Source organism: Peromyscus leucopus, chromosome 22 (assembly GCF_004664715.2).
Source record: "Peromyscus leucopus breed LL Stock chromosome 22, UCI_PerLeu_2.1, whole genome shotgun sequence".
Taxonomy (NCBI): domain Eukaryota; kingdom Metazoa; phylum Chordata; class Mammalia; order Rodentia; family Cricetidae; genus Peromyscus; species Peromyscus leucopus.
The window spans coordinates 21,218,463-21,243,818 of NC_051081.1; the positions used below are offsets into that span (position 1 = coordinate 21,218,463).

The following is a 25,356-nucleotide window of genomic DNA, read 5'->3' on the forward strand; positions in this document are numbered from 1 at the left end:
TCATTCTCCTGCAGGAAGAAAAATTAGTTTCAGCTGCAGTTGAGAGAAAGCAAAACTCTACAGGCCCAAGGGCTGGGTTACAGGCCTGTGCAAGGGTGTGCAAAGAAGGAGGGACTGGATTACAAGTCTGTGCAAGGGTGTGCAAAGACAGGGGCCAGTTACAGGCCTGTGCAAGGGTGTGCAAAGACAGAGGGGCCAGGTTACAGGCCTGTGCAAGGGTGTTCAAAGACAGAACTTTAAAGCTAATCTTAAATCCAACCTAAGTTACTTTTTTCAGGTAGGAAAATATCCACTGAAATATTTATTTGCTAAAATATTCTCTGGTACTTGCTAAATATTTGTTTTAGTTAAGGTTTCTGTTGCTGTCAAGAGACACCTGACCACAGCTACTCTTATTTAGGAAAACATTTAATTGGGGTGGTTCACTTATAGTTTCAGAGGTCAGTCCATTATCATGGCAGGGAGCATGGCAGCATGCAGGCAGACATGGTGATGGAGAAGTAGCTGAGAGTCCTACAATTTGTAGGCATCAGGAAGTTGACTGAGACACTGGGCTGTATCCTGAGCCTAGGAAACCTCAAAGCCCGCCCCCATGGTGACACACTTCCTCCAACAAGGCCACACCCACTCCAACAAAGTCACACCTCCTGACCGTGCCGCTCCCTATGAGATTATGGGGGCCAAATACATTCAAAATACCACACTATTTATCCCCTTGGCTCTGACATACTTTCTGTTTGCCTGTAAAATCCACCACTTAAATTTTTTCACAGCTATTGAGTTGAATATTTATCACATATTTAAATAAACATCATACTTATGTGTTTAGACTCCATTTTATGCTATGTGTGTGTGTTTCCTTTCCTAACCTACATTTTATGAATTTTGTTGTTGTTGCTGTTCTTTTTGAGACAGGGTCTCATGTAGTGCAGACTGGCCTCAAATTTAACATGTAGCCAAGGATGACCTTGAATCTAGCATGGTTTTATGCCAGGCTTGGGACTGAACTCAGCCTCTTGCATGCCCTACCAGCCAACCCCATTTTACTAATTTTGTGACTATTGTTTTATACCTATCTGTATTCATATGTATTTCAATCTATTGAAATAGGAAATCTTTTTTTAGTTAATAATAGTTATTTTATTGTTTAAGAATTAAGAATTAGTGAAAGCTAATCAGCAGGGATGAAGCTTTCAGGTAGATACCAGCTTGATTTCCCCAGGTCTTTTTTTTTTTTTTTTTTTTAATTATTTTATTTTATTTTACAATACTATTCAGTTCTACATAACATCCACAGATTCCCTTGTTCTCCCCCTTCCTGCCCCCTCCCCTTCCCCCCAGCCCACCCCCCATTCCCATCTCCTCCAGAGCAAGGTCTCCCCCGAGGACTGAGATCAACCTGATAGACTCAGTCCAGGCAGGTCCAGCCCCTCCTCCCAGATTGAGCCAAGCGTCCCTGCATAAGTCCCAGGTTTCAAACAGCCAACTCATGCAATGAGCACAGGACCTGGTACTGAAATAGGAAATCTTGAAGGCGTTTGTTAATGAAGAACTGGCATCACAGTTATAGCTAGAGAGGAGCATGTCCTTCCTGCACTCTTTGGTGATGCTGGGGATTGAAACCAGGTCCTTGCAGTTGCTAGGCCAGCACGCTACCGCTGACCTGTGTTCTCAGCACTCTGTACACACTGTTTTCAGACAGGACCTTGCTAAGGTGCCTGGATGACCTTGAACTTTCCACCTTCCTACTTCAGCATCCTGAGTAGTGAGGACGACAGGCCTGTGTCCCCAGGCCTAGCTTCGTACTCCTTTGTACATGGGTCTCTGGAGGCAGCTTCCTTGCCCCTGGGATGTGTAGGCCTTCTCTCAATTTTAGAAAACATTATTTTCAGTTTCATCTCCCTTGTCATGGTTAACAGTAATGGCCAACTTTTGTTGACTGCTTAACGGCTCTTGTGCCCAGCACCGTACCCAGCATTCCATGTGCATGAACGGGGGAGGTGCTGGTGTTCCTTCATTGTACCCATCTGTGTTGAGGTGGAAAGAACTCATGTGTGTCCAAAGGTGTCAGAACCTGAGCTCTCCAGCCCTCTGCAGGAGCCCTGGAACGCTCTTCCTGGATTCAGCCCCAGGCTTCATTCTCTGCCGCAGCTTCTAAATCACAGTTTTTACAGTGTCTTCCCTGCCTCAGACAGTGTGGGGTCATCTGAGAGGGTAGCTGGGACTCAGATGTATCACTAGAAAGAGAGCACCTGCCACTCTGAGCAGGACCCGCCCTCTTTTTCCTTTGAAAATGGACATTCTTAGGGCCGCCACACCAACACTTCCCAGTAGCAGGCTGCTGGAGACTGTTCTGTGGTTTCTTTGTGCGTTGGGATTTATAGGTCAGATCTCATCACTCTGCCAAGCACAATAAACACTCCTTCAGTTGGAATCTTACTTTATAATTGTTACTATTTTTCTTCTAGATGCCCTAAAAATGACCAGCTCACAAGAGTGAAGTCCAAATCCCAACTAGTCTAACTGCTGCCCGGTGTGCTTTGTAGACAGGTGTTAGATCAGGACATGGGCACTCGGTGTTACAGTTCAGGTTTGCAGATGGTACGCTGGGTGCTGCCAGCCCCCCTCAGCCAGCTTACGTGCTGGGACAGTCAGATGGTGAGGTGTGCACAGCATCTTCAACAGTGCTTGTGTTTTCATTGCTCAGAACACTGACACTGTGCATGATGGGAAGAAATACAGCCCATGATTTCTATGACCTAAGAACTTCCTCTACGGAGTTACTAGGAAATGCAGCTGAACAGTTACAGAGAATGAAAACATTGGCAACCTACGGACACCTGCTTTGGTTATCCAGTCTAATTAGGTTAAATGTAACCAATTCCATCTGAACAAATTGAACATGATTCGCACCGTGCCTCGGCTGTATGCCTTTAGTACTACTGCACGCAGACCTGTCTAACGTGACACAGCTGGGGTGGGAGGGGAGGGGGTGGAGAACAGGGTTTAGAGGTCTCTGGGGACTTCAGGTTTCTGAGCGTGCACCTATGAAATTTCAAGGAAATTGCTGAGGTTTTTGTCGTCAATAGATTAGTTGGTTTTCTCCAGACTGGACTCTGGTCTGATCTGTTGCTTTTCCCAGGGAAGAGTGCATTCTGACGTAGCAGCTAACTCCCTTACTTAGGGCGGTATTGGATGAGTAGGTTAAAGTGATGTTTGCCATGTTGACTCCAAGTGAGTAGTGTAGGCCACTCTTAGAACTGCAGTTTCATGTTGTCTAGTAGGAAGATGGAGACTGTCCCTGCCATTTCAGTGATCCAAATTAAATGCTGGTCACAGTGGGACACTTGGATTGAGTGTCTGTGTCTGTGACAGAACCCTGTCCTGAAACTTTCCGACTTGCACTCCTACCCCCAGAGAAAGAACTGTTCCTTTGTGCAGGATGATCTCAGAACTCTGTGGTTTCTGTCCTTTTACACGTTCCCGCCTCTCCCCTCTTCAGCCCTTCATCCCCAGTCATCAGAAACTATTTGGCCATGTCTATTAAATTACAGTGCACATAGGTTGTTGTTTTTTTTTTTTTTTTAAGTCTTGTTCTAGGGCTGAAGAGATGCCTCAAAGGTTAAGAGCACTGGCTGTTCTTCCAGAGGTCCTGAGTTCAATTCCCAGCAACCACATGGTGGCTCACAACCATCTGTAATGAGATCTGGTGCCCTCTTCTGGTGTGCAGGGATACATGCAGACAGCACACTGTATACATAACAAATAAGTCTGTTCTAGATATTTTGCATAAATGGAAAGCATACCTTTGTGGCCTTTCACGTCTGGGTTGTTTTACTTAATGTTTTCAAGGTTCATCCATATTGTGGCTTAATGCTGCACTTTCTTTTTTATAGCTAAATAATATTCCATAGTGGAGATAATCACTTTTTTTTTTCTTTTTTGGTCATCTATCAACCGATGGACATTTGGTTTGCTTCTACATTTGGTCTGCTATAATATTCATGGGCATTTTTTTTTTTTTTAGTTCCGAATAACTTGCTCATGGGAGTACAGTTGTGAGGCTGTATACGAGCTTCTTGAGGAACTGCTGAGCATCTCCAATGGGGTGGTCCTGCAGGCAGCCCCTGGGGTGTTCAGTTCTCCCACTTACTCCAGGACTTGCTAACGTTGCTTGACTGCAGTCGCCCTGCTTTGCGGGGAGTGGCCCTCCCTGCTGAGATTTGGCTCTCCTTCTGGATGACACATCATCTTGCCTGTTGCTCATTGGTCATTTTTCTCTGGAGAAATGTCTAGTCAGACCTTCTGCCCAATTTTTAAGGTTTATTCTTATTTATATGTGTCTATGTCTCCATGGATGTACATGGATCTCCACAGAGACCAAAAGAGGGTGTCAGATTCCCTGAGCCGGAGTTGCCGGTGGTTGGTTGGGAGCTGCCTGATGTGGGTGCTGGGGACTGAACTTGAGTCCTCTAGAAAACCATCATTTCGCTGTCTCTCCAGCCCTCCTTTGCACACTTAAATTGGAATAATTATGTTTTGTTCTTGTTGTGAAAGTCCTCTATGATGTTCTTGATTTTAATCCCTTGTAAACCACACATTTGCAAATGTTTTTTCCTATTCTTCAAGACTTTTTTTCCATCACTTTTCACGGTGGCATTTTTTGATGGACAAAGGTTTGTGTTTTGATAAAGTCTGCCGAATCTATGGTTCCCTTTGTTGCTGTGTATTTGACATTATACCTAAGACCTATTGCCTAACATCACAGAGATTCCATCCCTGTTTCTTCTGAAAGCTTTATAGGTCTATGATCCATTTGGGGTTAATTTTTTAATTTGGAATAATTTTTTAATTTGGTATGAGATACAATACAAGCCTATCCTTTGTATGTGACTGTCCAGGTGTATGTTAAAACAAAAACAAAAACAAAAAAACCAAATTGCTTCTGATTCCTTATCAAAAGATATCAACTGACCATAAATTATGAGTTTCATTTTGAATTCTTGATTATTTTGTGTGTGTGTGTGTGTGTGTGTGTGTGTGCGCGCACGCACGTGCTCGTTCCACATGTGTGTAGGGTGCCTGTGGATGCTAGAGAAGAAGTTGATCCCCGGCAGTTAGACTCACAGGCAGTTGTGAGCCACCCGACATGGGCTTGTGGACTCAGGTCTTGTGGGAGGGCAGCAAGAGCTCGGAACTGTGGAACCATTTCTTCTGCCCCTTTCTGGGTGTTTCTGGGTCTAGCCCATTGCTCTGAATGCCTGGCCGTCTGCCAGGAGCACGCTTCATTACCACTGCTGTGTAGTAACTTTAGAAATGCCAGTGAGTCTTCCAAGTTATTTTCAAGATTGTTTTTGCTTCTGATTCCCTGTATTTTCATAAGAATTTTACATCAGTTTTATCAGTATATTAAGAATGGGAAAGAAAAGCCAGCTAGAATTCGGTAGGGATTGCATTGAATTTGTAGATCAGTTTGAAGAGTATTGTCATCGTAGCAGTAGTAGTTTCAGATCCATGAACTGAAAAGGACTTCCAGTTTATTTAAGTCTTCAGCCTGGGGGAGTCAAGATGTAGCTCTGTTGGTAGAATGCTTGCTTGGCATGGATAAGCCCCAAGTTTGGTATCCAGGGCTGCATAAACTTGGTTCTCACGGCACACACCTGTAACCCCTGCACTCAGGAGGCAGAGGTAGAAGGGTCAGGGCCATCTTCAACTAAAGAGTGAGTTTGAAACCATCCAGGGCTACATGAGACTCTGTCTCAAAAAATGTCTCCAGTGTTTTGATTTGTCCTGTTTTCTTAGTGATGTTCTATAGTTTTTAGGGTTCACACCATGTGTGTCTTTCATTACTGATCTTTTGTCCTACAGCCTTTCTGAGCTCATGCATTAACTTTGATTAGCATGTAGGGGCGTGTGGGTGTATCCCTTAGGGTTTTCTGAGTCCAAGATTATGTCATTTGCTTCTTTATTTCAGCCTGGATATCTTTTGTTTATTTTTGCCTGATTCCTCTAGCTAGAATCTCTGGAACATTGTGAAAACAGGAGTGTCAGGAGCAGGCATCCCTGTCTTGTTCCTGGATGATGCTAGATGATGCTGTGAGTTTTCATGAATGCCTTTGTCAAACTGATGAAGTCTCTGTTTCCAGTTGGTTGAATTTTTTAAAAATACTAAAATGTATCAAATCTTGACAAGTGCTTATTCTATGTCTGTCAAGCTGATGATATCATTATATATATTATGTATACAGTGTGCTGTCTGCATGTATCCCTGCACACCAGAAGAGGGCACCAGATCTCATTACAGATGGTTGTGAGCCACCATGTGGGTGCTGAGAATTGAACTCAGGACCTCTGGAAGAACAGCCAGTGCTCTTAACCTTTGAGGCATCTCTTCAGCCCTAGAACAAGGCTTAAAAAAAAAAAAAACTATGTCATGAAATAAAAAAAAAAAAAAAAAAAATATGTAGAGAGAGAGAGAGAGAGAGAGAGAGAGAGAGAGAGAGAGAGAGAGAGAGAGAGAGAGAAAATCTCACTGTGTAGCTCAGGCTGGTCTAGCCTCTAACTTCTGCCTCAGCTTCCCAAGTCCTGGGATTACAGGTGTGAGCTGCCATGCATGTCATAGACTCTGAAAGTATGGTTTTTATTCTTGATTCTGTTCATTCAATGTGAACTGTGACTTTTTACATGCTAAGTTAGTTTTCTAATGTTTATATAGTTTGTTTATGGAAGTTTATGAACAGTTTATGGACATGCTGGCTGTTTTCTCTGTTTAGAGAATGTCAGAGATGGAGCTCTGAACATCCACAAAGAATTGTTTGGTTAGATACTTTGATTTTTCTTAGATTTAAAAAAAAAAATGTAAGAAGGAGATTATTAGGCCATAAGGTAAAAAGAAACAGCCAGAATGTTTATCACCAGAGCTGCCCGCTTTGCCTTCCCACCAGAAGGGTGGTCCTCTTGCTCCGTGTTCTTGGCAGCACTTGGTGTTATCTGTGGCAGCTTGGCCGTTGCACTGAGTGTGTGTAGCGTCTTTATTAGGTTGAGCATCTTTGAGTATTTGCCATCTTTTTTGCAAAGTATCCAACATTTACACAACTCTCGTGTAAATTGGTGTTTCTCTTATTGTTGAGCCATAGGTTCTTTTGGGGGGTATATACACACATATGTACCCTCAGACACATGGGAGGACAGTCTGTGGGAGTCAGTTCTTTCCTTCTACCATGGGGGTTCTGGGAATCTAACTGAGGTCATTAGCTTGGCAGTAGGAGCCTTTACCCACCTAGTCATCTCGTAGGCCTGAGGTTTTGTTTCTTACTCTGAGTGTGAGTTTCTTATAGAGAGAGACATTTGGGAATAGTGTTTTCCTCTCTCTGACTTTCATTTTCATTTCCTTAACAGTGTCTTTGAAGCAAACATATTCTTAATTTTGATGATGTCCAGTTGATTGTTTTTTTTTTCTTTCCCTCCTCCTCTCCCTCTCTCCCTCCCTCCCCTCCTTCCTTTTTGTGGAAGAACTTGTTTTGTTTTTTTGGGTTTTTTGTTTGGTTGATTGGTTTGGTTTGGTTTAATCAGGGTCTCTTTGTATAGCACAGGCTGGCTATACTCATAGCTACACTATTAGACTCATCGTGTAGTCCTGGCTGGCTTTGAACCATCTTCCTGCCTTCTCCAGAATGCTAGGATGACAGATGTACACCATCATCCCTGGATGCTTCGTGCCTTTTTGTGCCCTAGTTAAGAAGTCTTTGTTATCTCAAGGTCACACTTCCTTCCAAAACCTACTAGGATTTTGTTTCGGTTGGTTAGTTGGCTGGCTGGCTGGCTGGCTGGTTTGTGGTGCTGGGGATAGGCTCTTGGATCTGCTAGGCAAGCACTCACACACAACTTCTGAGCTGCATCCTTAGCTCTAAAGCTTTATGTTTCTAGATTTTTCACTTATGTTTCATGATCTACATCTGTCTAACTTCTGCGTATGATGTGAGATAAATGTCTTTATATGATTATTAGTTTTTCTCACACCATTATTTCTTTGACATTTTTTTCTACCCCTTGCCCACCTCCTTCCTCTTTTCAGGGGTTCCTGTCACATAAGTTAGGTCACCTGAAGTTGTCCTACAGGTACCTCATGTTTTAGGCTTCTTTCTCTTTCTTTTTAATTTGTGTTTCAGTTCTCCTCTCTTCTATTTCTGTATCTCCAGGTTAACTCTTTTGTGTTATCTAATCTATCCAGTGTGTTTTTATTTCAGACATTGTACTGTTTGTCTCTAGAAGTTTCATTTATATCTTTTGTTTGTTTTGTTTTGTTTTGTTTTTCGAGACAGGGTTTCTCTGTGTAGCTTTGCACCTTTCCTGGAACTCACTTGGTAGCCCAGGCTGGCCTCGAACTCACAGAGATCCGCCTGGCTCTGCCTCCCGAGTGCTAGGATTAAAGGCGTGCGCCACCACTGCCCGGCTTCATTTATATCTTTTATATCTTCTGTATTTCTCATCCTGTTTAGTAGTTTCCTAGAGTCTTTACCATGAGTAATGTATTTTATATGAGCTATTTTCATGACCACATTTCTCATTACATATTATTTCTGCATCTGTTTTTTTTAATTATTAATTTTCCCTCTCATCCTGGGTCCCACTTTCCTACTTCTCTGCCTAGTGGTTACTGTTGGACACAGAAAGTGTCAGCTTTCTGCTGTAGGATGCTGGATCTGTGCTGCTCATTGGATGTGTGAGTTTGTTCCAGCACAGCCATGTTGCGCAGGTCATTTGGGGTCTTCTGAGGCTTGCTTTAACCTTGTCCTGGAAGGTTCAGTCTGAAGAGGAGCCTTCGGTTTAAAGCAGACAGCTCCACTGTATGGCAGTGCCCGGTTACGTGTGTGATGCCCCCCACACGACAAGAGCCCCACTCTGGATAGGAAAGCAAAACTAAAACGAGCCTTTGGGAGCGTAAGGGGTTGAATTGTTCAGCCCTCTGTGGCTTTCTTGTCCTTACTCCTCGCCCCGTGCAGTTTCTTTTTCTGCATACAGAGGTGTGGAGCCAGGGCTTCTTCCTCTCCAGAAATGCACCCCACTGTCTGCAGCCTGACCCTCCCAACGCTAATCTCATCATTCACCTCTGTGCTAGTGCTCTGGTTCTGTCCAGGAGGATATGTCCTGCCCCTGTCCAGTGTATTAAAACAAGAATTTCATACAGTTTCCAGTTTCTGGTTGTTGATGAGTCTTTGTTTTTGTTTTTTGTTTGTTTGGGTTTTTTTGTTGTTGTTGTTTTTGTTTGTTTGTTTTGGTTTTGGTTTTTCGAGACAGGGTTTCTCTGTGTAGCTTTGTGCCTTTCCTGGAACTCACTCTGTAGTCCAGGCTGGCCTCGAACTCACAGAGATCCGCCTGGCTCTGCCTCCTGAGTGCTGGGATTAAAGGCATGCGCCACCACCGCCGGGAATGATGATTCTTACAATAATTCTTCAAGAACAGTGCAGATACAGAATCACTTCCTCTACCTCATTTGACACCTCTTATTATCTTTATATCTATAAGATAAAGGCAATGCCCTTAGAAGATCAGGTGGAAGTAAAAAAAAAAAAAATATTGTGAAAACTTACGGAAAAATCGTAAAGAGAAAAAAGCTAACACTGTGAAAACACAGCTGTCTGGAAGCTAAGTTGATAACAAAAGGATGGTTATGACGTGGGGGGTGTGGCTTCTAAGCAGATGTTTGGTGTCTTAGACCATCTTCTGTTGCTAGAAGCATCATAGGCAAGGTGATTTAGAGAGAAAATAGTTTGTTTTGCTCACAGTTTTAGAAGTGAAAGAATGTGGTGTTGACATCTGACAAAGGCCTACTGCGCTGTCATCCAAGACAGAGGGCCACACGTGTTGAGAGCTTCCTGGCCCAGGTGTCTTCTCCTCTTTTTATAAAGCCACTGTCCTTCTGGATCAGGCCTCAAATTCGTAGCTTCCTCTGGTGTTCATTACCACCCAGTTAAAGTTCCCCCTCTTACTGCCTCATGTGGAGATTCACTTTCCCTTTGAGTTGTGGTAGGGACATTGAGACAGTAACACTGGCACTTCCCCCAGCCTCGCCTCCTGTGGCTTCCCAGCCCAGCCAGATTCTGCTGGACTTGCCAGCTGAGAGCCCTCCTTGCAGACCACGCCTCCAGCAGTTTGTCTGCCATCCAGTGCTGCCGGAGACCTCTTTGGTCTTCGCTTCTGTTTCTTAAGATGCATACGTCAGAGGTCAGGCCCAGTCTTGAGACTGTCTAGTAACACTGGCAAGGGACTGAGATGGTTGGTCTGTCCCTCTCTGTGGAGGTGAGGCAGCGGAGGTAGGTCCAGGAACTGAGAGGAGCCTGTCCACCGCTGTCCTCCTCGGAGTGCCTCCCTGCTGTCTCCAGTTGTTGAGGGTGTTGGAGCAGCCTCAAGTCCTTTGTGGGAATCAGGTTAAAGGAAAGGGGCAGCAAGTGATGGGGTGTCCCGATGGGCAGACTCCTGCTCGTCTGGAGGCAGCTGCAGGGCACTTCTCTGGAGAAGCAGAAGCAGTCTGTGCTGGGAAATAACTGCAAGTGTGTGTTGAGTTGTCCTGTGTTATCCACAGTATTTCCTGGTTTGCTCTCTGCATTGAGCAAAGGCTAGGTGGGATGGAGATGGAGGGAAGAAGTTAAAAATGTTGGTCCCTTCCCATGGGATGAACCTGATGTGCTCATCTTTTCTGGACTCTTCTGAAGGGCTGTGTTCTTAGTTTATGGCTTAACAAGTGCTCTTCAATAGTATACTTAGCAGCTCCATCCCTGCAGCCCATAAGAGTCCTTTGCTTAAACTAAATGCCTGCCTCTGAGCTGGCCCTGGTGCACAAGCCTATAATGCTAGCTAGCATTGAAATGCAGGCACAGAGGAATGAAGTTCAAGGTTGTCCTCAGCTACATAGTGGGTTCCATACCAGCCTACATATGTCCTAGGGATGAGGTGGAGGTCTGTGATTCTGAGAACATGGACAACCAGAGTGTCCTAATTCAGGTTTCTAGTGCTGCAGTGAAACACCATGACCAAAAGCAAGTTGGGGAGGAAAGGGTTCATTAACAAAGAAAGTCAGGACAGGAGCTCAAACAGGGCAGGAACCTGGAGTCAGGAGCTGATGCAGAGGCCATGGAGGGGTGCTGCTTACTGGCTTGCTTCTCCTGGTTTGTTCAGCCTGCTTTCTTATAGAACCCGGGACCACCAGCCCAGGATGGCACCACCCACCATGAGCTGGGCCCTCCCCATCAATCACTGATTAAGAAAATGCTCTACAGACTTGCCTACAGCTGGATCTTATGGAAGCGTTTTCTTACTTGAGGTTCCCTCCTCTCAAATGACTTGAGCTTGTGTCAGGTTGACATAAACGAGCCAGCCCACAAGGGAAAAGGGAATATTCTCAGAGGGCTTATATGTGATGGGGCCGACCTCTGTATGCAGCTTTGGAGGGCGTCAGAGAACTCAAAACAAAATCATCTGGCAAGAAAGAACAGCCAGGATCAGTTCAGGGAAGACCAGTTTCCAAGTCCTCTCCCTGGTCCTTTTCTGTGTTTGTGACTGGAAGGGCCTCTGGGGTCAGGATTACAGTTTACTGGGAGAGGCAGGGGATTAGACAGAAGAATGGAATTTCCCTTTGATAAGGAGAAGCCAAGAATTAATAAATCAGTTGATTTTTTGTTGTTGTTGTAGTTCCTATGGTTTCCTGTTCTGTACAAGTAACATTTTTTACTGAGAAATTGCATAACAAGACATTAACATTCACAGAGAACAAATTATCAGCTGATTATTTTTAGACCCAGTTTATCAGCCATTTCACAGAAGAACTTCATTTGGCTCCGATTCTAGTCCTCACTGAACTGAGAGAAGGTGGGACACCCCACTGCAAATTCAGTCTTTCTTAGCCCCTCCTTTAAGGGATGCTGGGAGAAAACTTAGAACAATTATGTCTGCAAACCTATTTTGTGGGAGTTTGGGGGTGTACAGGGTCTTGTGTATCCCAGGATACCCTTTAACCCACTGTGTAGCCAAGCGACCTTGATCTTATGATCCTCCTACCCCACCTCTGCCATGCTGGGATTACAGGAGTAGACTCCCGCACCCAGTTTCTGTGTGCTGGGATCAAGTGCAGGGCCGTATACATAGCAGGCCTATCCGCAGCACATCTGCAAGCTGTATCAACCTAGCAGCAGCAGAGAATTCGGGCCTTTGCAAAACATGAAAGAGACTCACTCACTTGAGGTGGCAGGAACAGCGTAAGAGCCTCTGCGTCTCAGTGGCAGGTGAGCCCCAAGATAACCTAGTGAGTCTCATTGTGACCTGCTGGTCAGCTGCCCATCAGCTGCTTGAGCCTCTGTTCTGTTTGGTGGTCTATTTCTGTCTGGAGGAGGATCCTTTCCCATCCGTGCCTCTGGATTGCAGCTTGTCTGTAACCATCTCTGCCAGGACCAAGGAAACATCATCTCTCCAGCCTGTACAACTTTTCCTTCTTGGCCTTTGTCTTTTGGACAGCTGAGCACAGGACTGTTGGGGTATTTTGTTGAATGACATCACAGTGAAGACCAGGCATTGTATGTGTTCTGGAGCTCTGAGGCTGAGAACTAGAGCAAGGGGCTGGCTTCTGATGAGGGAGCACTCTGCCAAAGCCAGCACCAGCTAGACGTCAGAATCCCATTCAACAAGGCAAGTGTGGGCACCCAGAAGAGCAGATGACCCCAGATGGGCTGAGGTAAAGTGCATGTGGTCCCTGCCACTCTACAGCATCAGCAGTACCTGGCAATTTGCCAGCAAACATGCTAGCAGGCTCTTACAGTCGGAAACTCTAGGGTGAGCAGCTAAAATCTGAGACTCCTAGTCCCCTTGGAGAGCTGGACCTCTCTTTGTGTATGTTCTCATTCCCTCCCCCACCTCCTGTCCTCTCCTCACTCTCTTCCTCCCTTCTTACCCCTCAAATTAAATACCTTTATATTGTAACCCCAATGTATCCATAATTATGTGGCAGTGATATCAGCCACAGTTTTTTCAGAATACCCTTGCTAAAACTAATACGCATCTTTAATTTGGATTTTGGAGTATGTAGAAGGGGGGTATTCATTTCAGGTAGAAGGTTTGAACCCAGGACTTCATACATACTACCAACTGAGGGTGTGTGTGTATATGTGTGTGTGTGTGTGTGTGTGTGTGTGTGTGTGTGTGTGTGTCATCCACACATACATTTAAGACAAGTTGTTGCCCTGTAGCCCAGAATGGCCTTGAACTCATGATCTTGTCTCAGCCTCCCAAATACTGAGGTTACCACATTATTACCACATTCAGCTTTATACTGACTTTTTAAAAGAAGCTTTGAGGCCAGGTGCAGTGGTGCACAGCTATAACCCTGGCTACTTTAGAAGCTGAAGAAGGAGTTCGAGGCCAACCTGGGCAGCACAGAGAGACCTGTCTCGGGCATTTGATAAACCTGTATGAGTAACCCAGACCTTATGACGATCTGTAAGCCTGCCGCTAAGATTAGCTCTTCCTCCCAGACTCGCTAAAGATGCTGCTGCTGAGTCATCTGTCAGCAGCCTGGTCAGGGTCAGTGTCCCTGACTTGGCTAGTTAGGAATGGCAGATTTGAGGTCTAGGTTAACTTTAGGTGCCATTGTTCTGGGTGCAAGGTAATACTGAAATCCCCAGGTTGGAGCTGAGACGCACTCAGATGGTACAGCTGAGCTTGCTCAAGGACACAGGGTGAGTGGCTGCTGAGCTGCACACAGACGTGACTCGTGACTCGTGTGTGCTCCTTCCTTCCTGAGGAACATGTGTGCTCCTTCCTTCCTCCCTGAGAAACGTGTATTCGGGAGAGCTGGGCACTGCAAATGCACCCTGGGGAGCCTTTGTCAGCTTCCCAGACCTGCCATCCCCGGTGATGCTTCACCAGAGCTTGGTTAAACTGCAGGCAGATAGATGATGCTGTGGCACACTTTTTAAAGCCACATTGTTTCCCTTTCCCTTAGGTATGGAGATAGAGCATGTTGGTAATCTGCTTGCCTGGCATGGACAGACCCCAGGTCCAACCTCCAGAACCAGACAACTGTTTGCACTGGCACTGTATGGTTCCATTTCCTCTGCTGTGTGATGATGTGTGTGGTGGGGTATTTTGTTGTGCTTTGGTTGTCTTTGTTGACGGGGTCTTACTCTGTAGCTCAGACTGGCCTGGAATTCTACATAGCCCAGGATAAACTTACACTTGCTACAGTCCTCCTGACTTAGCCTCCCACGTGCTGGGATTATACACGTGGATTAGCCACCATGCCCAGATAGTAGTAGAGTTTGATTCTTTTGGTTTGGTTTTTGAGACAGGATATAATCCAGGATAGCTTTGAACTCCTGACTCTCCTGCCTGTTCCTAAGCACTGGGGTTCCAGTAGTGTACTCCCACACCTGGCTAATTCTAGCTTTTTAACACTCTTACTTTGCAAAATAAAAATTTGGCAACTGGGCTAGAGAGAGGTGGCTTAATAGTTAAGAGCACGTACTGCTTTTACAGAGGTTTGGTTCCCAGCACCCACATCTGGCAATTCACTGTGCCTGTAACTCCAGCTCTGTGGGATCTGGTGCCAAATTCTAGCCTCCCAGCACTCACATGCACATACCCAACACACACTCATGCATACACATAATTTAAAATAAAACGTATTTTTAAAATTGGTAATTTATAGCTGTCTGCTCCATTACTTATGACTTTCATTTATATTTTTAAGGCAAAGTCAGTCTCACTATGTAGCCAGGATAGCCTTGAACTCATAGTGATCCCTCTGCCTCAGCCTTCAAAGTGCTAGGATTACAGGATGAGCCCAATAGCATTTTACTGAGGAGTATTTCTCCAAGGAGGCAGGACATAACGTAGCAGGAGGTAGTGTCCTTCCATGTGAATCCAGCCACTAAGCCTTATCCTGAGGATTGGAAATACACTTTACTCTGAAGAACGAACAAAAAACATACCTGGATATGACTCAGATTGAGCGTGAGACTCAGTTACACATTCTTGGCTTCACTGACCGCACTGGTGGGAACATGCAAAGACTGCCCAACAGGAAGGGCTGGGAAAGTTCATGCAAAATGGGACTACCAAAACCATCTGAACCTAGTGCAGACACAGTAGTTTACCGAGGACTTGACCCTTTCGGTGAGACTGTGGCTCCCCAAGGAAGAAGGAACCCAAAGCAATCAAGTTTGAGGTGACCCATGGAAAGGTACAGTTTAAATGGCTGCTGAACTTGTGACCAAGAGCTGCTGTCGGTTTCTTGTGCCCTGCTGACAGAAGGTACTCATAAAAATGAAAATGTAAGGTACCCCAAGACCCAGTCCTCACTGCCGTCTGTGTGGAGCCACCAGACAGTGACAGTCGCTGTCAGTCCCAGATGCACACCAGAATGACCTGGGTCACTTTAAAACTAAACTGCTAAGACTCTCCCAGACATGTGATCAAGTGTCCCTGAACATGTTTTCCTAAATCTCCCCGATGAGTTTCACACGCTCCCTGGGCTGAGAACCGCTGTAGGAAAGGAATTCTTTGTTATCTCTGCAGTTGCTTATAATAAAAAGTTGGACACTCCTCCCTCCAGCCTCCTGTTCCTCCTAGAGGCCCCCTCACTCGGTTCTGGATCACAGTTTCCACCCATGGGACCTCCACGCAAGCAGAGGCTGGTCTTTTCAATTCACTGCCTCGTGAGTCTGGAGAGAGACAGGAAGACGACTGTACATGGTGAGCCAGTGTCCACACTGTGGAAGCCCACTGCCCCACATCCACTGCCAGCAGCATCGGATCGTGCTCACTCATTCTTCTGAATTCTTAGTCACACTTCCCTTGGTGTCTTCCTTAAAGAGGAAATGCACCGTGGTGAATGCTCTTCCTCTTCCCTTCCGGGAAGTACCATGCTAGCTACCATCAGTGCACTTTGCTTAGAGTTGCAGTTCCTGCCTCCCCACTCGCTAACGCAGCAAACCCTTGGGAGAGTTCTCCCGAGTGTGCCTCTCAGCTGGGACACAGGATCACCTATCAGCGTCTTAATAAGGCAGTAATCTGCACAACCTGAACCCAGCAGAATCCAAACCTGCTAGGATCCGTGCATGCATGTGTGCACTCAAGGGCTGCAGTTTTCAAAAAATGCCTGGCTTAGCAGCAGCTGCAACAGCACCTATAAGGGCTAGAGGTATGACTTCCTCACTGAAAACTGGGTCGGTGGCTTGGCCAGGCATGGTGGCTCACACATGTGATCCTAGCACTTGGGAGGCTGAAGCAGGAGAATTGCCACAAATGTATACATACAAAGGTCCAGGCCAACCGGGGCCTTTTAAGGATAATCTCTCTCCAAAACCAAAAATGTAGGAGAGAGCTTGCCTGGCATGCTTAAAGCCCAACCTGAGGCTCTAGCACTGTGTGACCCAGGTGTGGTGATGCCAGCCTGCAACCCAGCATAGAGGATTTGCAGGGTCCACAGTTCAGGGTCATCTTTAGCCATATAGCAAATTCAAGGCCAATATGGGCTACCTGAGACCTTGTCTCAGCAATTAGTTAATTAATTGGTCAGTTAGCTAAAATGGAACAAGACTGATCCCTCCAGGGGAGGCACCCTTGTGTTTCAGCAATTCTCCTGGGGCCAGAAAGATGATAAAAATGCTTGAGTCTGATCCCTGGAACCCATGTAAATGTGAAAGGCGAGAATCAACTCCACATGGTTGTCCTCTGCCTCTGTGGGTGTGCCGTGCATTTCCGCCATGATAATAAGTGAAATGAAGTTTGAAAGGAAAGCTCAGCTCTGGTGTATCTCTGTGTCACAACAATCTGGAGAAAGTATGGCATGAATGTAGTTTGATGCTTTTCTACCTCATGGTACAGACGTAAAGCAGACAGACCCCTTAGATGGTCCTAGATCTTCCATCTCTTCTCACCGAGCTCTCCCAGTCAAGCTCTTTTTAACAAAGAGTTACTTTATTTTATTTATGTCTGTGTGTGTGTATGTGTTTGTACCTGTGTATGCACACATGGTGCCTGCAGAAGCCAAAAGAGGGTGTCAGATCCAGGGGTGAGTACTGGGAACTGAACTCAGGTCCTCTGCAAGGACAGCAAGTGCTCTTAACCACTGAGCCATCTCTCCAGCTCCCGAAAGGCATTTTTTTTTTTTAACTGTTCCCAGTAGTACCTATTGCATTCTCTTTGGTCTTTCTTCCAGCCTTTGTGTTCTCTTTACCTGTCTTAAGTGGGTTTCTACTGCTGTGACAAAACACAATCACCAAAAGGAAGGTGGGGGAGAAAGGGTTTATTCGGCTTACACTTCCATGGCACTGGTCAGCATTGAAGGAAGTCAGGGCAGGAACTCAAAGAGAGCAGGAGCTGATGCAGAGGCCATGAAGGAGTGCTGCTTACTGGCTTGCTCCTCATGGCTTGCTCAGCCTGCTTTCTTCCAGAACCACCAACCCAGGCATGGCACCACCCCCAATGGGTGGGCCCTCCCCCATCAATTACTAATTAAGAAAATGTCTTACAGCCAGATCGTGTGGAAGCATTTTCTCAATTGTGGTCCCTCCTTTCCAGTGACTCTAGCTTGTGTCAAGTTGACATAAGACTAACCAACACATTACCTATTGTTTCATCGGTGTCTTGGGCAAATAGTTTAACCTCTCACTTGACTCATCTGTAAAAAAGGAATAATAATAGTAGAGCCTGCCTTATTCGTGAGTAGTTAAATGGGTAGAGAAACACCCAACAGTGTCGAATTTAAAAGGCATTCTTATTCATAATGTTAAATAATAGGTATACAATATTTTATAATAACAAAACAGTACCTGGTACATAAATACTCAACAACTGACCTGTGGTTCACTGGCAATTTTAGGACAGTAGATATTTGAGGGTTTTTTATTAACAATTTTTATTGGCTCTTTGGGAATTTCACACCAGGCACCCCAATCCCACTCATCTCCCAGTCCCTCCATATCTGCCTCCAACCTTGTGTGTCCCCCACAAGGAAAACTAAAAAAGAATAATAGAAATACAAATAAGAATGTTAATTTAAAAGCAAACACAGTCTGGTCTACAGAGCAAGTTCCAGGACAGCCAGAGTTGTTATGCAGAGAAACCCTGTCTCAAAAACCGAAAAAACAACCAAAAACAACACTTCACTCCTCCATCTTTGCCGCCCTCCTTCCCCTCTCCACTCATCTTTATGGCACCGGGAGCTGCTGTGTATCGTGCAGTATGTATGCCCTTTTGTCCACACAGCGTTACTGGCTTCACTTGCAGGTGTTCATGGTGTAAGGAGTTGTTGGTCAGATGCAGGGCCTCTGGCTTCTGCTACCCCACCAATACTGGACCCTCACAGAAACTCCTCTTGTACATCCTGCTGTTGCCCAGATGGAGTCATGGAGATGCTGTGGCTATGGCTCCAGAGGACCAGTCCCTTCACACGCCCCAGCAGGTCATAGATGGGGGAGATGTTGGGGAGTGCCAACTCAAAGCCTTGGATGTGTGTCTGAGTGGTTGACATTTGAAATTTTCACAGTTGCCTTTTGAATATTGTGTACATGGCTTTTATTCCCCTTTTGTCTTAAGGCTCTTCTAGGATAGATTGTTCTCCTTGTCAAGTCTGAATCATCCTGTGTCCCAGAATACTCAGAGCATCACCTCCACTGGCAGGGAAGACCAGGGTGTCTGTATCCCAGGGACCTTCTTGAACATTCCCCTCCCCTAACCCTAGGACTTAGCAAGACCCCAGAGGAAGCAAGCTGGTTCTGGATGTCCCATCTGGAGTCCAGAAGACCAGCACTCTACCTGGAACATCCCCTACAGATAGTAGGTTCCTCCAAAAACTTATGCAAAGTGATCCAAGCAGTCTGGGTTTTAGTTACATTTAGGTTTTATTGTTTTGTATGGTTTTCTGAACTAAGGTCTTCCTGTGTAGCCCAGGCCAGCCTGGAACTTGCTGTTCTCCTGCCTCGGTCTTCAGCCTGTTGGTATAATAAGCATGTACCACCAGCTTGGCTCTTGATGACATTTTTTTAAGATTTATTATTTCATGTGTAAGAGTATTTTTCCTGCATGCATGCATGTATATGTACCACCTCAGTGCCTGGTGCCCTGGAGGTCAGAGGAGGTGTTGGGTCCCTGGAACTTAAGCACAGATGTCGTGAGTCACCGTGTTTGTAGGTGCTAGGTGCCAAGCCTGGGTCCTCTGCGCGAGCACCAAATGCCCTTGCCCTCTAAGTCATCTCTCCAACCCCTTCTTAGAAGCTGATCTCAAGCCATGTTCCTGACTTCTCTCCGGTGAAATGTTGTCCTTACAGTGCAGTGGGTAGAGAGGGTAGGAAATGGCACCCAAAGACCATAGAGATGGAGGTCTTCTCCACTGCACTGCACTGGGAGTGGGGTCTTAACAGTGGGAATGGCTGAGGATCCCAGCTCCAGGAGCTTCCTGGTCTCTGTAACAGATGCTGGCCTCCTACAGTGAGCTCAGATGTTAGTCAGGAGGAGAGATGGAGACGAAATTCTAAACAGTCTTAGTAAATAAGAAACACGGAGCCAAATACAGAGGCAATAGCAAAGAGATCAGAGAGCAACAACTACTTTACCTTACCTTACCTTACTGTCGCTTCCCCAGAGAGAGCTTCTTCCTGTCTGATTTGTGTTTGTTTTTATTGCCTTTCTGTTCTGCTTTCTCATTGGCTCTTAGCCCAGCCACATGACTTCCTGACTATATAGACCTCCAGGTCGCTATGGTTGGTACTGGATTAAAGGCTTGTCTCTGTATGTCCTTGGCCACACAGAGACTCTGCCTGCCAATGTGATCAGATTAAGGACATGTGCTACCACCGCCAGAGTTCTGCTTATGGCTTGCTATGTGACCTCGCTATGTGACCACTGATCTCCAGGCAAACTTTATTTATTAACATACAAATAAAATCACATTTCAGCACAATTAAAATATCACCACAGAGAGGCATTACACGTGGCCAGTGGTAGTGGCCTGCTCTAGTTTCATTCCTGTTACTGTGATAAAACACCCAAACCCAAAGCATGGTAGGGAAGAAAGGGGTTATTTTGGTTTATAATTCCAGGTTACAGAGAAGTCAAGGCAGGAACTTTCTCGAGTCCCCATTCAAGAGCAGAGACTCGAGCCCAGCCATGCTGCCTGCTTGCTTCTGTTTCCTCAGCAAGCTTTGTTTACTTACACAGTTCAGGCCCCAGCCACTGAAGTGGTGCCACAGACATGCGCACAGGCCATCCGATGTAGTTCTTCAATTAAGAGCCTCTTCCTCAGTGATGCTAGGTTGTGGCAAGTTCAGACTAACCACCACATCCCCTTACCATACTGGAGTACCTTCCAGGGTTGGCATCTTTTTGAAAGAACCCATGTTGTATAAATATTCCTTGTTTTAATTCTAGAATTATTGTACGTTTATGTGGATCTTTTAAGTTCAAAGCATTTCCTAAGCATTAACTTACTCTCTCACCCTCCTGTTTATGATAGTTTTCTAGAAGTCAGCAGAGTCTGTTGAGCTACATTGAAATGTCAGATATTTAGTGCTTTGTATCCTGAATGCTCCCTGGTAAGCCATCCAGGGGAAGCTCACTTACCTTCCTGATACCTTGTGCGAATGCTGTTGGTAGACCATCTGAATTTCAGCAAGATGCCGGATGACATCCCCTGATGTTCTTGTAGACGAAACCCTCAGAGCAGCACATAATGCAGCTGACTAGAACCAGAGAGGAACTGCTCAGACCTGAGTGGAATGGGAGGCAGGTACATAAACACTCAGTGCAGATCTCTGTCTCCTGCCTGCCTAGTGACGTTGTTAGTAACTGTTTGGTTGTGATACTTACAGCATTCTGTGAAACTGAAGCCACCTGAACTTTGTCAGATGATGAGTCTGTTGTATGAAGAACTGGGTCCTGGGAGAGACCTTACTCTCTCCTAAGTCAGTCCCAGATTCTTTATCACTTCAGTCCTTAAGCCTTCTTTTTCCCTAGCCATTCGGTCTTAGTCCATGGTCTGCTGCTATAAAAAGAATGCCACAACCTAGGTGCATTAGAACTGATGGTGGAAGTTTGTTTAACTTAGAGTGCTGGAGGCTTAGAAGTCCAGAACTGGGGGTGGGGGGTGGGGGGGTGGGGGGGGGGTGGGAGAGGTTCCCGTCTCTATGACATGACAGGACAGGTGAGCACGCGTAAAAGCAAAAGAACAAGAGAGGGTCGATTTCATAGTCCTCGTGACCTATCACCTCTGAAAGCTCCCCTCTTAACCCAAGCATGGTAGTGCACACCTGTCATCCCAGCACAGGGAGGTACAGCAGGAGGATTACCCTGAATGCGGCCAGCTTGGGTTGCAGAAAGAGACCATGTCTGAAAAAGCAAAACCAAAAGTGGACCTCTAGATGCCATTCCACTGGCAACCACACTTCAGCAGGGGTTTGAGTGGAGACATTCGAACCATAGAACCTTTTTCCCTGAGGTCTTACAGTTCCCTCCTGGACTACGGGGAAGTGGGTTCTCTTAGGTAGGGTTTCTATTGCTATGAAGAGATGACCACGGCAACTCTTATAAAGGAAAACATTTCATTGGGTAACTTACAATTTCAGAGGTTCAATCCATTATCATCATGGTGGGACATGGCAGCGTACAGCCAGACATGGTGCTGGAGGGGTAGCTGAGAGTTCTACATCTTGCAAGCAACAGGAAATGGTCTGAAACACTGGGCGTGGCTTGAGCATATATGAGACCTCTAAGCCTGCCTCCACAGTGACCCACTTCCTCCAACAAGGCCACACCCACTCCAGCAAAGCCACACCTCCTAACAGTACCACTCTTTTGGGGGGGCATATTCTTTCAAGCCACCACAGGGGGTCTTTGTTAGTGGCTTTCCTTGAACTCCTAATCTACCTCCTGAGTACTGAGGTTACAGGCACGAGGTACCGTGGTGGTCTTTCACCTGATTTCCCGGCTGTAATATTACCCCCTCTGCAATAAAAGACTTCAGTGAGCATGTTCTTCTGACTGTTAACCTCTCAGGCAGGTGTAGCGGCATATACCTGCAAGCACTTTGGAAGTTGAGGCTGGAGGATGACAAGCTAAAGGGCAGCCTAAACCTTAGGCAGCTTGAGCAGGAAGACCAAGAAGGAGTTCAAGGTCATCCTTGGGTAAACAGTGAATTCAAGGCTAGTTGAGACCTTTTCTCAAGAAACAATAGGTAGGAACTGGAGAGATGTCTCCGCAGTCAAGAATGCTTGCTGCTCCTGCAGAGGGCCCACGTGGTGGCTCACAGTTATCTGTAACTCCACTTCCAGGAGATCCAGCGCCCTTTTCTGGCCTCTGTAAGCACTGCACGCAATTGGTGCACAAACATTCAGGCAAAACATGCATGCACAGGTTGGGGATTTAGCTCAGTGGTAGAGCGCTTGCCTAACAAGCACAAGGCCCTGGGTTCAGTCTTCAGCTCCGGTTTAAAAAACAAAACAACAACAAAAACATGCATACACATAAAATTAAAATTTAAAAAAAAAAAAAAAACAATAGACAGATAGGTAACCAGCTCCCCAGTGGCATTCTCTTACCTACAGAATATATACATTCTTTTACACGGTCTTCTTACCAGAGATGAGAGTCTGGGCCTCATTCCCCCCTTAGGATGTGTTTATTTTTATTTTATGTATATCAGTATGCAGACCACATGGTGCCTGGTGTCTACAGAGGTTGATTAAACACAGTAGTAAGCCGCCATGTGGGTGCTGGGAACTGAACCCAGATCTGCTTCAAGAGCAGCCACGGCTCTTAACCACTGAGCCATCTCTCCAGCCTCAGTTCTTGGCCTCTTAGCCAAAGAATTGAAAGAGGGACTCAGGAAAGTTTGCAGTAGATGCCAAATGAGTTTACTTGGAGCAAAGCAGCAGTGCAGGTTAGAGAGGGAGACCCCGTCCAGGCTGGCGGGCTGCATTGGTGAGGGCGCCACTGAGAGGCCTCACGCCACAGCCTGGAGTCCAGAGGAAGGAGGAGTTGGTTACTCAGGCCAGTTTGGATGGTTCTCTATTTTGTGTGACAGAGTAGTTCATACATTCATAGTTTTCCTGATGAGCATGTCTCCTCAGTTATGCATCGATGTTAATCATGTGTACACCAGTTGTGAGAGGCCTAAGAATGGCGAATAGGGTGTTCTCCCTAGTTCTTACTTCACGCACCCAAAGCCAGTTCAAGGCTAATCAGCCTTTCTCTTCTTCATTCCTGGATACACTGGCAGAACACTTGACTAGAAACTGTGTAAATTTGATTGTCACTAGGGACTGGAAAACTTAAACTACTGTTCAGAAATGGGAGTGCGTGTAGCCTGATGCAGGTGGAGTTCATTGGGGTGGGGAGCTGAGGTTTTAGGTACGTTGTTGAAAGGGGGAGTAGACATAGTACGTGCAGGTTAAGAAAGTAGGCTGCCAAGTACATTGTTACAAGAGGGAAGGTGTGTCACCCAAAACTAAGCTGGGTTCCAGGGTGCTGAACTGTCTCTATGCCTGCCCTGGGAGGACCTCACATCCTGGCCATCTTCCTTCCTTACCTCATCCTGTTCTTCCTCACTTCACATTCTGTGTTCTAGGGAAGCAGACAACCTGTAACTCCCCATGGGATCACTTTGCTCAGGTGGTTCCCTGGGCTGTGATGGGCCCACCACATTCTTGCCTTTTCCCCCATGGTTTGCACCGTTATATGGGAATCATGGGTCATATGTGTCGCTTTCTCAAAGATGAGTACCATCTCCTTAAGGGCAGTGATCCTATTCCATCTAATGCTTAGCACATTGGAAGTAGACAAAATGATTTTGCGTCAGAACTAAGACTACATTTTAAAAATCTCCACACTGAAAAGCAGAACATAAAACTTAACATGTAGAGACGGTGTCACAGGACCAAACCCAACAAAGCAAACAAGTTGCCCCAAGTTCCAGGTACAAGGCAGCTCCTCTCTCAGTGATCATGTGAGAGGAGGGAGGCCGTGGCTCACACTGACTGCATCAGCATCCAGCAGTAAGGCCAGTGTCCTGGTGTCCAGAGCAAGGGAGGTTAATGGCCTGGACAGCTAATGCAGGGTTAAGACCATTCTATGCTCCAAGTTAAGAAGGGTGAGAGCTGCCTGTAGCAGTTCCACTGCAAAAGGAAGAGGAAACCCATCTGAAGCAAACAGAGGGACTCCAATAATGGTGAGCAGATGCCTACAGGGCCATCATCAGGAGGGCAGAATTAGGACAGTGAGTGGAGCTCGAGAAATCTCTGTGACAGTTAGTTACACTAACAACGAAGTGTGCTGGCTCGCGAGCTTCACGTCACTACAGGATCCACCCCAGAGCCTCAGGTGCTTTACAGGGACCCAAGTCCTGCAGGAAGTCTGGACTTCTCCCCTGGGCACTTCTGCGGCTTCCCTGAGCAGAGGTGACTGGTTTGCACTGAGGGTCCAGAAGAGATGCAGGGGTTCGTTTCAGTGATGTCTCCCATTCTCCTGTGTCCTTTCCGTGAAAAGCATGTGAAAACATGACTTCTTTCTCCCTGCTTTTTTGCTGTCTAGCTCTGGAGAGTCTTGGCCTCTGGGAAGATGTGAGAGGAATTGTCTTGGGATCAGAGCTGGTTACCGGGTTCCCCTGGACCTTCAAGGTGCCAGGCCTGCCGCAGTACCTGCAGAGTCTGACCAAACTGGCCATCCCTGAAGTGTGGGCATCGCTGGCTGAGGCTGAAGGGCAGGCGGCTGCTCTTCCTCTCTCCTTCTCTCGGCTTCTGGAGTCTTCCTTTCCTGAAGTACGCTTGCTAACCCTGGACACCCTGCTGGAAAGGGCCACGTCCTCTGAACTGGGGGAGAAGGGACCACCTCCCTTGCTGTGCAGTATGAGAGAGGAGTTCCTGCTGCTGGCGATGAAGGAAATCCACCCAGGATGTTTCTGCCGGGTAGGGTCTCGCTGCACTGACACCCCTCTGTGTCCCACTTTCATTTGGAAACCACCAGGAAGATACAAACGAGGAAAGCAAGTCAGGCTTGTACTTTCTGGGGCAACAGACAGTAGCTTAGCATCCCTATGACCAGGGCCCTCTCTGTTGCTTGGCTTTATGTGTAGAAGAGTCCCAAGGGGCCAGTGGTACTGCTCGCAAAGACTTATCAGTTGTAGGTCGAGCCCCTCTGTCTTTAGAAAAGGTCATGGAGAATTAGCTGTGGGGGTGGACAGAGAGCACAGTAGGCAGTGCTCGCCCACAAGCTTGAGGACCAGAGTTCAGCTCTCCATCACCCATGTAAATGGCAGCCTACCTGTAATACCAGCACTCGGGGTGAAGATGGGATCCCTGGGGAAAGCTGGCTAGC

General features: G+C 46.3%; 1 protein-coding gene across 2 annotated transcripts in view; it reads left to right on the forward strand.

Moving 5' to 3' along the window:
• Positions 1–25,356, forward strand: part of Thada (THADA armadillo repeat containing) — a 294,070-nt gene that overhangs the window by 227,058 nt on the left and 41,656 nt on the right. For both annotated transcript variants that reach the window (XM_028892580.2, XM_028892588.2), the window contains exon 32: positions 24,574–24,947. In XM_028892580.2, coding sequence (XP_028748413.1) covers positions 24,574–24,947 — 374 coding nt within the window. The remainder of the gene's footprint in view (positions 1–24,573; positions 24,948–25,356) is intronic.